At 39.2% G+C, this 15,150-nt stretch overlaps 1 protein-coding gene across 1 annotated transcript in view; it reads left to right on the forward strand.

Moving 5' to 3' along the window:
* Window positions 1–15,150, forward strand: part of DNAH8 (dynein axonemal heavy chain 8) — a 318,775-nt gene that overhangs the window by 116,135 nt on the left and 187,490 nt on the right. The window contains exons 35-40 of the mRNA XM_024122116.2: window positions 4,513–4,712; window positions 6,729–6,882; window positions 8,921–9,084; window positions 10,223–10,325; window positions 11,337–11,441; window positions 11,811–11,972. Coding sequence (XP_023977884.2) covers window positions 4,513–4,712; window positions 6,729–6,882; window positions 8,921–9,084; window positions 10,223–10,325; window positions 11,337–11,441; window positions 11,811–11,972 — 888 coding nt within the window. The remainder of the gene's footprint in view (window positions 1–4,512; window positions 4,713–6,728; window positions 6,883–8,920; window positions 9,085–10,222; window positions 10,326–11,336; window positions 11,442–11,810; window positions 11,973–15,150) is intronic.

Below are 15,150 nucleotides of genomic sequence, written 5' to 3' on the forward strand. Positions count from 1 at the left end.
GCTTCCTGGACTTGATTGACTATTTCCTTTCCCATATTAGGGAAGTTTTCAACTATAATCTCTTCAAATATTTTCTCAGTCCCTTTCTTTTTCTCTTCTTCTGGGACCCCTATAATTCGAATATTGTTGCATTTAATGTTGTCCCAGAGATCTCTGACACCGTCCTCAATTGTTTTTCATCCTTTTTCTTTATTCTCCTCTGTGGTAGTTATTTCCACTATTTTATCTTCCAGGTCTTATCCGTTCTTCTGCCTCAGTTATTCTGCTATTGATTCCTTCTAGAGAATTTTTAGTTTCAGTAATTGTGTTGTTCATCATTGTTTGTTGCTCTTTAGTTCTTCTAGGTCCTTGTTGAAAGTTTTTTGTATTTTCTCCATTCTATTTCCAAGATTTTGGATCATCTTTACTATCATTACTCTGAATTCTTTTTCAGGTAGACTGCCTATTTCCTCTTCATTTGTTTGGTCTGGTGGGTTTTTACCTTGCTCCTTCATCTGCTGTGTGTTTCTCTGTCTTCTCATTTTGCTTAACTTACTGTGTTTGGGGTCTCCTTTTTGCAGGCTGCAGGTTCGTAGTTCCCGTTGTTCTTGGTGTCTGCCCCTAGTGGCTAAGGTTGGTTCAGTGGGTTGTGTAGGCTTCCTGGTGGAGGGGAGTAGTGCTTGTGTTCTCGTGGATGAGGCTGGATCTTGTCTTTCTGGTGGCCAGGACCACGCCTAGTGGTGTTTTGGGATGTTGTGACCTTATGATTTTAGGCAGCCTCTCTGCTAATGGGTGGGGTTGTGTTCCTGTCTTGCTAGTTGTTTGGCATAGGGTGTCCAGAACTGTAGCTTGCTGGTCATTGAGTGAGCTGGGTCTTAGCGTTGAGATGGAGATCTCTGGGAGAGCTTTCACCGTTTGACATCATGTGGAGCTGGGAAGTCTCTGGTGGACCAATGTCCTGAACTCAGCTCTCCCATCTCATAGGCTCAGGCCTGACACCCAGCTGGAGCACCAAGACCCTGTCAGCCTCATGGCTTTTGTAGAATTTCTGCAGGGACTTCTGGTTGAGGCTTGGCTCCCAATTGTAATAATGCAGCTTGGAGGGTGCAGGCTTGCTTTTTCAATCAGCTTGGCAAGCTCGCAGATTCACTCCTACACACACTGGCTGCCCATTCCTGGAGCCTTCCAACCTGCCGGCCTAAGGCTAGACTATTCTGAACTTTACTATTTGTTTCCCTTTACCAGTGAGAGTTATACTTTCTTATAGTTTTCTGTCACCAGTTAGCATCCTTTCATTTTAGCCTAAAGAAGTCCCTTTAACATTTCTTGGAAGACTCATGTAGTGGTGATGAACTCCTTTAGGCTTTTGCTTGTCTGAAAAACTCTTGACCTCTCCTTCAGTTCTGAAGGACAACTTCACCATGTACAGTATTCTTGGTGGCAGTTTTTTTCCTTTAGCACTTTGAGTATATTGTGCCACTCCCTTTTGTCCTGCAAAGTTTCTGCTGAAAAATCTGCTGATAGTCTCATGGGGTGCCCTTGTATGTAACAAGTTGTCTTTCTCTTGGTGTTTTTAAGATCTCTCCTTGTCTTTAACTTTTGACACTTTAATTACATGTTTTGTTGTGAGTCTCTTTGGGTATATCTGCATACTAAACAAATAGGCCTTTTTTTTCACAGAAAGACTAGATGCTTTTTAGTCAGCTGTCTCTGTGCTGGGCCCTGGGTTGGGTGAGTACAAACAAGCCATTTAAGAACTATATCTCAGTTTACTATGGCCTTGTGGATCTCATGGACATAAGCCCTGAATTTTGGGGTGCTCACCTCTCAGGTACAGGTCTTAAAAGTTGGGGTGCCCGATGTGGAGTTCAAATCGTTTGCTCCTCAGGGAGAACCTCTGGTCTGTGGGTTCCTTCCTGATTGTGGGTCCCTGTGCCAGGGGTGTGGCTGAACATGAGATTCTGTCTCAGCTTCTCCTACCAGTTTTGATGTGAGTTTTTCCTTGTTCACCTAATGTGTAAGAGTTGCTCAACTAGTTTTGGGGTTTCTTTGAGTTCCATATGTAGCTTTAGGTTTGGTGTGTCCATGGGAGAAGGTGAGTTCAGTATCGTCCTATGTCACCATCTTGATCTAGAACTTAGTTCTTTTTCTTTTGTGACCACCTGTTCTTTTTTCATTTCTACATTTTTTTCTGTCCTTTTTATAGATTCTTAGATCTATAGATTATTAAATCTACATATATTCTCAAATATTTTATATATTCTCAAGCCTATAAATCTCAAATCTTTATAGAGTTCTTCATTCATCTCTTTGAGCATCCTAAACATAATTATTTTTAAATTTTTTATTATGGAAAATTTCAAAGAAAAGTAGGGATCCTCTTGCTTCCAAAATTATCACCTCATGGCCAATATAAGTTCATCTCTACCTCCCATACTCCAAGGCCCCCAGATTAACCATAATTAAAGATTATTTTTCAGATTGTTCTATAAAATTAATTTCACCTGGACTGAGTTTTTACTCTGATTGTTTTTTATGTTGGCTATCTCTCTGAGTATCGGATTTCTTTTCATGGGTTTTACAATTTTTTTTTTCACTTTTTTTTTTCGGCTGCACCACGCGGCTTGCAAGATCTTAGTTCCCCAACCAGGGATTGAACCTGGGCCCTTGGCAGTGAAAGCGTGGAGTCCTAACCACAGGACTGCCAGGGAATTCCCAAGGGTTTTGCAACTTTTATTTTTTAGAGGACTCATTTTGAGTGGCGAGCTTTAAAAAATGCAGCTTTTATAATTTGTTAAAATTGTCTTTCTCCTTCTGCATTTTAGCCTTCCTTAGGAGTCTAGTGGTTTTGTGCCTTCTTCCTGCATCCCCCATCTCCTCAAGTCCAGAGCCAGCTGTTACAATAGTGGTTTACATCCCCTATTCTGCTGTGGTGGGGCAGATCTAGGCAGAGCTGACCTGTCTCAGGTCCTGGTTGTGGACCTGGATCTGTCACCCCATCCGCCACTTTCCTAGGTTCATTTAATCTAGATGACCAGATGGCAGCTACAGGCAGCCTCCTTCCACAGTGGAGGGATCTAGACCATGATCCTGATGGTCCCTTTCATACAGGCCACTTTTAGTCTCCTCTGTCCCACAGGAGCCAAGGGGTTGACACCCACTGACTAGAGCCCTCAGGCCTGGGCTTCAGCTCCACCTCCTGGCTTGCATGTCTTTTTCACTTCTAGTTCATGGAGATGTTTACCTTGTTTTTAAGTCTTACTGTGTTTGTTTTTTACCTTCTCTTTTTGTGTTTCCTACATTATTCTATGTTTTTGGTGGTGAAAACTGCACCCCGTGACCAGAAATATCCCCTAAATGTATGGGTTTGAGTTTTCTGCCGCCTCCTTGCCTCTTTTTAGCAACATGCATGCGACAAGTTTTGTTTTCAAAGCATTTTTGTCCTATTTATAAATGCCATTCAGATACTACTGAGGGAAATAAAGAGTTTAAAAAAACCTTTGGTGACCACCTCATTCTTATATAAGTAGGTTTTTACACTTAAGAGTATAGCTATTCATAGGCTGTGCTTTGAAAACTTGATTTTGCAAGTTCAAGGGATTCTGGGATTCAGTTATTAACTATTCTTACCCAAAACAGACTCTCAGTGTTGTCTACACTGGTATATTCTGTTTTCCTTACCCCATATGCCCTGCTATTAGCCAAGCTGGATTCTTACTGTTACTTCATTCATGGCCTCTAAAGGAAGCCTTTTCCCTTCCTGTAAAATGTCTTCTCCCTCCCCTGTTGGAATCCCACTTATTCTCAGATGCTCCCTCCTCAACGAAGCCTTTCCTCCTTGCTGCAGGCAAAAGTCATTTCTCCTCCTCAGAACTCACAACAGTTCACACCACTCTTACTACACTTACTACACCCTAATTTGTAATATAATCATTTGTGGAAATTCCTTGCACCTTTATATTCCTTCCCATCTCTGAGCTTCTGTGATTCTAAGTATGCAAATTAATTGAGGCATGTTGCAGAAAATACCTTACTTTTATTTTCCCTTGTGAAACTTTCATATCAAAGATTCTCAGAAAAACAGAAAAAACCCATTAAAAATAGAATTAACTTTTAATCAAGTGAGATATTCATATTAGGGCCAGAACAGGCAGGAATATAACAATGTTTATGTTACTTTAAAGAGTTCAAAAGAGTCTCACATCTATTCTCATTTGCTTCTCATAGCAAGCTGCTGAGATAGAGCAGCTGTGATTATATCCATTTTGGCTGAAAAACACCAACTAAAAATATAAATAAGAACATGATGATTTAAGTTCCATTATCTCATGTAGGTGGTACAATAAAATAATTAGTAGTCAGAGTGTCAGGAGGTTCTGGTTTGAACTTGCAGCGCAATCATCTTGAGCCTTGGTTTTCTTGGCCGTAAAATGACCCAATGACTTCTAGGGCCAAGCTAAAAAATTCTGATTTTAAATGCACTTAATTTGTAATTGAAAATGTCATGACATATTCTTTGATTTCCTTCTGAAGGATGTTTGCATATCTGCCATTAAGGAGAAGGATATTGAAGCCAGGCTGACTCAGGTGATTGAGAATTGGACCAACCAGAGCCTGAGTTTTGCAGCATTTAAGGGAAAGGGAGAGCTGCTGCTCAAAGGAACTGAATCGGGAGAGATTATCGCCTTGATGGAGGATAATTTAATGGTCTTAGGTTCCTTACTAAGCAACAGGTAATTTTATAATTTTCAGGGTAAGGTTTTGATTTGGTATTTAGGGTTATATAATTTTAGATAAAAACCCAGTTTTGTAGCTATGGCACAACACAAGATTCTGACCTAAAGTGTTGACTCTTGTCTGTCTTTACATGAACTACCTATTTTCCCTACTAATCATGGCCTCCATCTCTTCTACGGTACTCACCTCCCCTTCCTATGTTTCCTGATGGGCCCCATCATAATTATTCTCCCTCAAATTGGCAGCTTACCTCCTGAACATCTGGACTTCCCACCAAGATGACATCTTCATTTTATCTCCTTTCTCTTTTCATTCTCTGATTTTTCATCATTGCCCTCTTTGGCTAAACCTGCTCAAGTGTTCAACCAATGGCCCAGGAAAAGTATGCTGTCAACACATGAAGGAATATAGTGAAGGACTTGACACTTACACACTTGGATTTTTTATGGTGAAAAGTGGCCATATCTGTGCTGGGTCCACTGCAGCCTAAACGAGGCAACATGTCCATCACTGGACTACTGAACCGCTTGAAGGTGACTGTTATCTCAAGCGCAGCTTTAGGAAATGGGACCCAGATTAAGTACACTGTCTTGGCATTAGCAACCTCTAATCCCCTAGCTTACTATCCAGTAATTCTTAACTGGTCTTCACCCTAACACACCTAAGAAATATGTCACATTATCTCAGAGGTCATTAACAGAGGTCAGTGCCCATGGGGATTCTAATACACTACCTGTGCAATGCAGGTACCTGGCCAAATGACAAAAACTGGTCATTAGTGATTTTATTTTATTTCAAATCTCCCTTTTTCTTGTTGGGAAGTTACATACCATCAAAGATGATTTTTTTTTTATTCTGTGCAGAATTATTTTTGGCTCCAAATATCTAAGTGCTTCAACTCCCTGAAATGCCCTTCCATACCGTCTTGGACTGTGTGTATTGATCTTGAAGTGTGTTTTTTTTGCATATTGACTGCCTTTCAGCTCTAGACTGATGGCCAGATGGACGCTATAAATTGGGAGTTGAGAAAAATGCCTCTTACTGCCAGATCAACTCATCTACCTCCTTGGGGCAGTTTTTGTACAACCCCTTTATACCTCCATGTGTAACATAGTCTTCCATAGAAGTGAAGGGTTACACTTAGGCATCAGACTATTCCCAGAAGAACCCCATTCTTCGTGTGAGCCCCTTCAAGTCATCCTGTCCTGGATCAAGTAAAGTTTTAAGACTGTACTCAACAATGCCACTCACCGGGAAATTCCACTACACAACTTCAAAGCTACTTGCCATTGCCACAAACTGAAGTCAGCTTCTTAATTCAACTATAGTTAATTAGGTCTTTCCCCAGTATCTTCCCATCACTTCCTCATGGCATCCACTCTATTTCTTGTCTTTCTTAGTTGTGCCCAGCTTTCTGGACACCTTGTATTTTAATGAACACTTCAGCTAGCCCTGATGGTGAAAAACAGGAACCAGGCTTTTGGGGGATAGCAGTTCTGTATCATTAACGCTGCAAAATCTAGGCGTAGTGCCTGGTGGAATTAGCAGTCTGTGGGTGCGAAGAGCACATCTGTAGTAGACATCAGACCTCAAGCTTGACCCTGGCCTTGTGGTAGTAGTTCCATAGACCAGTAACAACAGTACCCTCTGTGTGATTTTCCACTTGGATTTGGTTCACAAAAGACTTGGAAAGCCATCTTATTCCTTGTTTTCCCTTTACTCAGAGGAGCAACCAGCACAATTCCTTTACTGGACCTCTGTGGCTTAAAACTTGGTGAACTTCTTAGTTTATCACTGTTACATGGGACCATTAAGTGAAATCACTATAATTATATGTTTCATTCATAAAAATGCAAACATCTCATTAACTGTATGAAATTTAATAGGAGCTGCCTTTTTTTTAGGAAAAAATGTTCAGTGTCAAAGGAATGTTTCTCCTATTATTTGCTATAAGCCATACTATTTTCTGAATCTTCCTTAAAATGTAATATCTTTCCATTCTTACTTTTTAGATATAATGCTCCATTTAAAAAAAAAATCCAGAATTGGGTGTATAAATTGTCCACTTCCTCAGATATAATTGAAGAGTGGCTAGTAGTCCAGAACCTTTGGGTTTATCTTGAAGCTGTCTTTGTAGGTGGGGATATTGCCAAACAGCTACCTCAGGTAATTATGGTTTTTGTAACTGCTGATAGAATAATTTAGTGTATGTTGTTTATATGTCTCTTTAAAAGTCTTCAGAAAGGCATATAGTCATGTCTTGATTATTTGCACCAGGGGTTTGCAAACTATGGCCAACTCACCTGTTTTGTTTTGTTTTTTTAATTTTATTTTTGGCTGTGTTGGATCTTCGTTGCTGTGTGCGGGCTTTCTCTAGTTGCAGCAAGCTGGGGCTACTCTTTGTTGAGGTGCACGGGCTTCTCATTGCTGTGGCTTCTCTTGTTGTGGAGCACAGGCTCTCGGGCGCAGGCTCAGTAGTTGTGGCGCACGGGCTTAGTTGCTCCGTGGCATGTGGGATCTTCCCAGACCACGGATCAAACCCGTGTCTCCTGCATTGGCAGGCAGATTCTTAACCACTGTGCCACCAGGGAAGTCCCACCTGTTTCTGTAAATACAGTTTTATTGGAATACAGCCATGTGCATTCATTTATGTTCTGTCTATGGCTGCTTTAGCATTACAATGGCAGAGTTGAGTAGTTTTAATAGAGACCATATGGCCTACAAAGCCTAAAATATTTAGTATCTTGCCCTTTACAAAGAAGTTTTTTTTAAAAAAGTGTGGACCTTTGATTTACATTAGTAGAAACAAGAAACTCACATAATTTTCAAATCTCCAGGTTGTCTGAAGAGGTGAGGTACATTTGAATATGATACTATTAAATTATAATAGTTCATCTCTTCTTAGAATTAGACTTATTTCTCTGACAGTAGAAGTTAAGATAATCTATATTCTGTAAACACAAATTAACTATTAGTAAGTTAACTAATAGTAGATCAGAAACATGAGGCAAGGAAACTTAGCCTTAGAAGCCTGTAACAAATTCTTTAAAACAGCTTTATGGGACCTTTTAAATGAATGGCAGTAACTTACTAATAATTATTCTATGAAGGTAATTTTCCTCTTATAAAATTAGGCCTACTCTTTTTTTTTTAAACATTTATTTTTTTTAATTTATTTTTTTTGGCTGCATCGGGTCTTAAGTTGCAGCCCGCGGGGTCTTTGTTAAGGCGTGTGGGATCTTTTGTTGCCGGCGCGGGGCCTCTTTGTTGCGGCACGGGGCTTCTCTTTAGTTGTGGCATAGGGGCTCCAGGGTGTGTGGGCTCTGTAGTTTGCGGCACGCGGGCTCCCTCGTTGAGGTGTGTGAGCGCAGTAGTTGTGGCGCGTGGGCTTAGTTGCCCCGCAGCACGTAGGATCTTAGTTCTCTGACCAGGGATCGAACCCGCGTCCCCTGCATTGGAAGGTGCATTCTTTATCACTGGACCACCAGGGAAGTCCCCTAAGCCTACTCTTTTGAATTCCCATACCTATGGCATCACTATAGATTAAAAATCAAGGATAAAGCATTTTGAAAATAGCTGGTTTCCCTTTGTAACACATTTTTAAAACATAAATCTTTCATTTTTAATCAGAAAGTTTTATTTTTTTAAAGTGCACTTAAAAGTTTTAATAGAGGCAAGATTATGCCAATTTCTAAAAGCATTTTAAAAAATTGAATGCAAAGCTTAATATCATCCATGGTAAACAGGAAGTTTTCATTTGCAAAAATGTAAATGAAGCTTTGTTTTGGATTTTTACTGTTTTCTTTTTCTTTTTCCTGGGGTACTATTAAGCTTTAATTATTCCAAAATACTGAGATCAAATTATTTTCATGCTTCTTCAGTTTGCTCATCAAACCAAAACACCTGGGGTACTGAAAGACTAGATTTGTGATTTAAGTTGATAGCTCTGCAAATTAATCATGTGGCACTTTGAAAAATGTATTAAATATAAGGAAAAAAATCAGCGATAAACCTCATTGTGATAGAACAGCATTTCAATAAGCAGTTCTCTTGTTCCAGAGTTAATTCAGATGAAAAAAAAATTGCCCCTTTAAATTATGTAGCCTGAGACTAATAGGCTGGTTTGAGGAACTATAGGAGATGCCAAAGTGAAGACTTGGCTTCATTCAGTTATCCACATGCCAACTTTTACTTTTGTTTTTAGGAAGCAAAACGTTTTCAGAATATTGACAAATCATGGATAAAGATAATGCAGCGAGCTCATGAGAATCCCAATGTGATTAGTTGCTGTGTTGGAGATGAAACTATGGGGCAGCTTTTACCTCATTTACATGAACAATTAGAAGTATGTCAGAAGTCACTTACAGGGTAAGAGTTTAATTTTTAAATTACCTATCGTTTTATATGTGATGGTGTTTTATCCCGAACAAGTTAATAGAATTGACTGCATTTTTGGTTTGGTAGTGATGGTTGAGGTGGTGTTAGGAATTTAACATTTCACATAAATTTAATTTCTCTGCAAAAAAAGACACTTTCAAGTTGAGGGTGGGTGAGTTACAGCATTGCATTAGTTTTGTAGGGCTGCTGTAACAAATTACCACAAACTGGGTGGCTTAAGACAACTGAAATTTATTTTCTCACAGTTCTGGAGGCCAGAAGTCTGAAATCAAGTTAGTAGCACCTTCTTAAGGCTCTAGGGAGAATCTTTCCTTGCCTCTTCCAGGTTCTGGTGGCTCTTGGCTTGTGGCTATATAACTCCAATCTCTGTCTCTGTCTTTATATGTCCTTCTCCTCTTCTTCCTGTGTGTCTCTTATGAGGACACTTGTCATTGGATTTAGGGCTCATCTGAATAATCCAAGATTATCTCTTCTCGAGATCCTTAACTTCGGTACATTTGCAAAGACCCTTTTTGCAAATGAGGGCACATTCACAGATTCCAGGGAATAGGACGTGGACATATCTTTTTGGGGCTACCAGTCAACACACTACAGGCATGGAGTAGAGATGTGCACTCAGAGAACAATTAACCAGACAAACTCACAGGTAGTTTTCTTAAAAGGCAGTTCATTCTCAATTTCTATTTGAAATAGGGTAACGATATATCTTGATTTGTCCAAATTTATGCCTCTGTCCTGGCTGAATGGCTATTTGTCCCCCCTCTCACTCTCAAAATATCTTGGTTTGGAGGTAAATTATGCGTTCACCCTGGGTTTAAGCCGCGAGGTTCACAGTACTCTTAGAAAGGTTGCAGGAGGGCTCTTGATGAGAAAGAAGTTAGGATGGGGCAGGCTTGCTCTGAATCACTTTCTTATTTCCACTTGTTTTGCCAAGTGCCATCCATGGTGCAGCAGGACTTTCTTTCTAACCAAATATTTCAGAGGCAAATGGGAAATGACTGTAGGTGTTTGCTACTATCTTATTAATGTTAGTGATTGCGTCTTGGCTAAAAAACCTAAAAATTAATAATTCAGAAAAAATTATTTGGTAATGTGACTTTATTTAAAGGTATTTGGAGAAGAAGCGATTACTATTTCCAAGATTCTTCTTTGTATCTGATCCAGTTCTCCTGGAAATTCTTGGACAAGCCAGTGATTCCCATACCATACAAGTATGTAATCTAAATATCTGTTACCTAAATCCTTTTTTTCCACAGCCTATGTATTAAAAAATAAAAATGAAGTTAATGTCTTAAAAGTGCAGTCAGGAAAGAGGAGTATTAAAAATTATGTTGGTTATAAAATGTCTTATTTTCTTTGTATTCGGAGCCCATCAGCCTGAGGCAAGAGTCACCGATTATGCAACTCACCAGCTGGGTGACCTTGGCCAGCTTCTTAATTTTCCTGTGCCTCAGTTTCCTTGTCTGTAAAATCAGGATATTAATCATTTCCACCTCATGGGATTGTCATAAGGATTACATGAGATAATTCATTGAAAAGTTCTGGACACACAGTAGGTGCTCACTAAATGTAATTCATTGTTATGAGTATTTTAATCTAAATATTCTTAGATAGGGATTGTGGTTTGTATTTGTCCTCTTTTTGTCCCAAGTGCTTCTCAAATGCTTTTATTGCCATTTCCAAGGGCAGTACTTCCAGGAGGAAGAGAAAAACTACAGAGAACTGGGTGTGAGAGGCACTGGAACACCCATCCCACGGCCATATCTGGTTTGGGAATCTGGGAAACAGCTAGTAATACCTTCCTTGTTGGTTTCCAGGGAGTTGTGGGGATGAGAAAGGAAAGGAGGAAGTAGAAGCTGTGTAAGGCAGACATAGAGCCAAGAGAGAAGGACTGAGCTGTCCCTGGGAGGGAAGAGGGCAGGGACCATGTGGTTCAGTGTCCATCGGGAGGAAGATGACAGTTACTAGTCGAATCTCCATAACGTAAGAGGTGCATTTGTAGGTCTTGGAGGAAACATTCTGTAGGGCTGGATTTTAAAAAGTGGGCTTCCAAGTCAGTCAAGGGTCAAAGAAGAGTCTTTTTTTTTTTTTTTGGAGGCAATGAAGTAAATTCTTAATCTTTTACAAATATAAAAAATAGTAAAGCTTTTAAAAACATCTCAGTGACTTTTGTGTTTAACCTCATGTATGATGTGTTTCCTCTGTCTTGTGCTTTCTTATAGCCACATCTCCCTGCAGTGTCTGACAACATAAATGAGGTGACCTTTCACGCAAAAGACTACGATCGTATCATGGCTGTCATATCAAGAGAAGGAGAAAAAATTACTGTAATTTAACTTGGTTAAAATTTTATTAGGATTTCTTTAAAAATTTAGATTTGAGGAGAATGCAATTCTCTAATGAAAGAAAGGGAGGGGAGTGGAATTGGGTTTTAGTTCTGTAGCCCTGGCTTTGTAACAGACTAGTTTGGACAACTCATTTAACTTCTCTGAGGCTCATTTTATCATCTACACAATGAAAGTTTTAGACCAGATGATCTTTATAGTTCTTTCCACATATAGTATTAGTTGATTTTACTCATGTTTTAAATATTTTGTGTGAAATTGTTTGCTTTGCCTGAGGTACTTTGATTTATGACATTTGTAAAAATACCAAATTATTATCAATTTGTAATATATTTGTAATCTATCTTTTAGTTGGATAATCCTGTTACGGCCAAAGGTCCCGTGGAGATTTGGCTTCTGGACCTGTTAAAAATGCAGATGTCATCCTTACATAATATAATTAGATCTGCATTCTATCAAATCAGTGATTCAGGATTTCAGCTCTTACCTTTCCTCAATCACTTTCCAGCACAGGTGAGAATACATGACATTTAAATAGCGAAATAAGGGGGAAAGATATTCAGGAGGCAGTTAGCCTGATGATGTGGAGGCTGTTCTAGCTTAGAACTAGTTAGAGAGGCCCACCTACTCTCAGCCCCCAACCACCTGCCTGACCACTTGCTTGTCCGCCTACACCATTCTAGGCCAACCCATCCCATCCCCGAGAAGAGGATTTGCCTCTGTTCTTCCATCATTGAGGATATACACTGAGACTAAAGCACTAACGAGAAATTTCATCTTATGTATAAACAACACCTATCTATGTATAAAAACTGTCTATCTATATCTATTCATACATAAATATAGACACAGATATAGATATGGATATGGACATATATAAAAGGAAGGAGCATATCTTTTTTTGAAATGAAATCCACCTTGCCTTTTGTTTATTTTGCCGTCAAATAATTAAAAATTGGCATAATTTGTTAAATACGACTAAGTTTTAAAAAAATATTTAATTAAATTTATTTATTTATTTGGCTGTGTCAGGTCTAAGTTGTGGCACGTGGGATCTTCGTTGCGGCATGTGGGAATTTTCATTGTGGCACACTGGCTTCTCTCTACTTGTGGCACACAGGCTCCAGAGTGCGTGGGCTCAGTCGTTGTGGTGCACGGGCTTAGTTGCCCCGTGGCATGTGGGATCTTAGCTCCCCGACCAGGGATCAAACCTGCGTTCCCTGCTTTGGAAGGCAGATTCTTAACCAATGGACCACCAGGGAAGTCCCACATTAAATGTGACTAAGTTTTAAAGAGAGAAGACCTTGAAGAGGCTGGAGCAGGTGTTCTCTTGAACAACTCTCCTGCCCTTTGGCTCTTAGAAGTGCATTGTCAGGTGCCAGGTATTATTAAAACGGGACACAAAATGAAGAGCTAACAGTTCCATTACATTTTCAGCCAAGATAAATGAAAAGTGATGATTGTGATCTGGGTCAGAGATAGTGTGGGATAGAAGCCAAGAGCTATCCAAGGAAAATATAGGCAGGTTTTGCTTCCCCAGCTGCTCCTCCCAACCTGAACTCCAAATCCTGTGTTACTGCACACACAGTGGAGGCAGCTGAAATGATATGAAATTATTCAAATGACACAAGTACAGACATAAAATCAACCTTCACTGGAGAGAATATTTTAATATTGTTTTTGTATTGTATAATATCCTTGGTAAACTTTAATATTCTTATTAGCATTTGTGATAAAGCTTTATAAAATACTTTATTTGATAAGCTGAGAAAAATAGCTCCTTAGACTAAATCAACATACTTTCCCTCTCTCAGGAAAGCTTATCACCCTTTATACTCTGAAGCAGATATAGGATTAAAGTTGGAAAAGTTGAAAAGCAAATTTAAAGTAGCAGTTGAAGTTGAACAGGATATAGTAGGAAAGTTGACTAACTTTTAGGACTTTATTTAATGTGTGTATATATACATATATATATATATACACACACACACACAAAGATTTTTAGATAAAAATCTTAACATTGTAGTGGGCAAATTTCAGTTTTCCGGAAAAATTGCTTTAAAGAGTAATGAATATACAAATATATTCATTCTTTCTATATTCATTCAATATATATATTACTCTTTAAATTGCATTTTATTTCATTTATTTATTTTTAAAATAAATAAATTTATTTATTTATTTACTTGTTTATTTTTGGCTGTGTTGGGTCTTCGTTGCTGCATGCGGGCTTTCTCTAGTTGCAGCGAGCAGGGGCTATTCTTCATTGCTGTGCATGGGCTTCGCATTGTGGTGGCTTCTTTTGTTGTGGAGCACAGGCTTTAGGCACGTGGGCTTCAGTAGCTGTGGCACACGGGCTCTAGAGCTCAGGCTCAGTAGTTGTGGCACACATGCTCAGTAGTTGTGGCTCATGGGCTCTAGAGCTCAGGCTCAGTAGCTGTGGCACATGAGCTTCGTTGCTCCGTGGCATGTGGGATCTTCCTGGACCAGGGATCAAACCTGTGTCCTGTGCATTGGCAGGCAGATTCTTAACCACTGTGCCACCAGGGAAGTCCCTAAACTGCATTTTAAAAAGCAGGTTTCCCAAATAAATTTGCCTATTACAATGTTAATTTTTTATCTAAAATTGTTTAAAATTTCACCTCTGTTTTCTTCTCAAACACATTTTTAAGATTATGAACACAATGGATCCTTGTTGCAAAAATTGGGGAAAATTTGAAGAATATGAAAGTGAAAATAAAAATTTCCCATTTTTCCACCACTTGGAAATGATGACTTAATATTTTCATGTGGTCCCTTTCAGTATTTTTTAATATGCTTATTATAGGCATCAAATAATATTGATGAAAATGAACATTCTTTTTTTTTTTTTCCCCAGAATGAGCATTCTTATTTTGTTTTTTATTGTAATGAAACATCCTCCAGTTTTCCCTGTGAAGTCTGCTGCCTTCTTAAACCTAGTGAAAAACATAATTTAAGCTTTTCTTGGTGACTTAGGATAGTCATTTTATTTTTTTTCATCATTATTAGATTATAATTGCTATACAATGTTGTGTTAGTTTATGCTGTACAACTAAGTGAATCAGCTATACATATACATATGTCCCCATATCTCCTCCCTCTTGCATCTCCCTGCCACCCTCCCCATCCCACCCCTCTAGGTCGTCACAAAGCACGGAGCTGATCTCCCTGTGCTATACAGCAGCTTCCCACTAGCTATCTATTTTACACATGGTAATGTATATATGTCAATGCTACTTTCTCAGTTTGTCCCACCCTCCCCTTCCTCCTCTGTGTCCACAAGTCTATTCTCTACGTCTGCGTCTCTATTCCTGCCCTGCCACTAGGTTCATCAGTACCATTTTTCTAGATTCCATATATATGTGTTAATATACGGTATTTGGTTTTTCTTTCTGACTTACTTCACTCTGCATGATGGACTCTAGGTCCATCCACATCACTAACAATGACTCAATTTCGTTCCTGTTTATGGCTGATATTCCACTGTATATATGTACCACATCATCTTTATCCATTCATCTGTTGATGGACATTTAGGTTGCCTCCATGTCCTGGCTATTGTAAATAGTGCTGCAATGAACATTGTGGTACATGACTCTTTTTGAATTATGGTTTTCTCAGGGTATATGCCCAGTAGTGGGATTGCTGGGTCATATGGTAGTTCTATTTT

This window comes from Physeter macrocephalus, chromosome 18 (assembly GCF_002837175.3).
Source record: "Physeter macrocephalus isolate SW-GA chromosome 18, ASM283717v5, whole genome shotgun sequence".
NCBI classification, from domain to species: Eukaryota; Metazoa; Chordata; class Mammalia; order Artiodactyla; family Physeteridae; genus Physeter; species Physeter macrocephalus.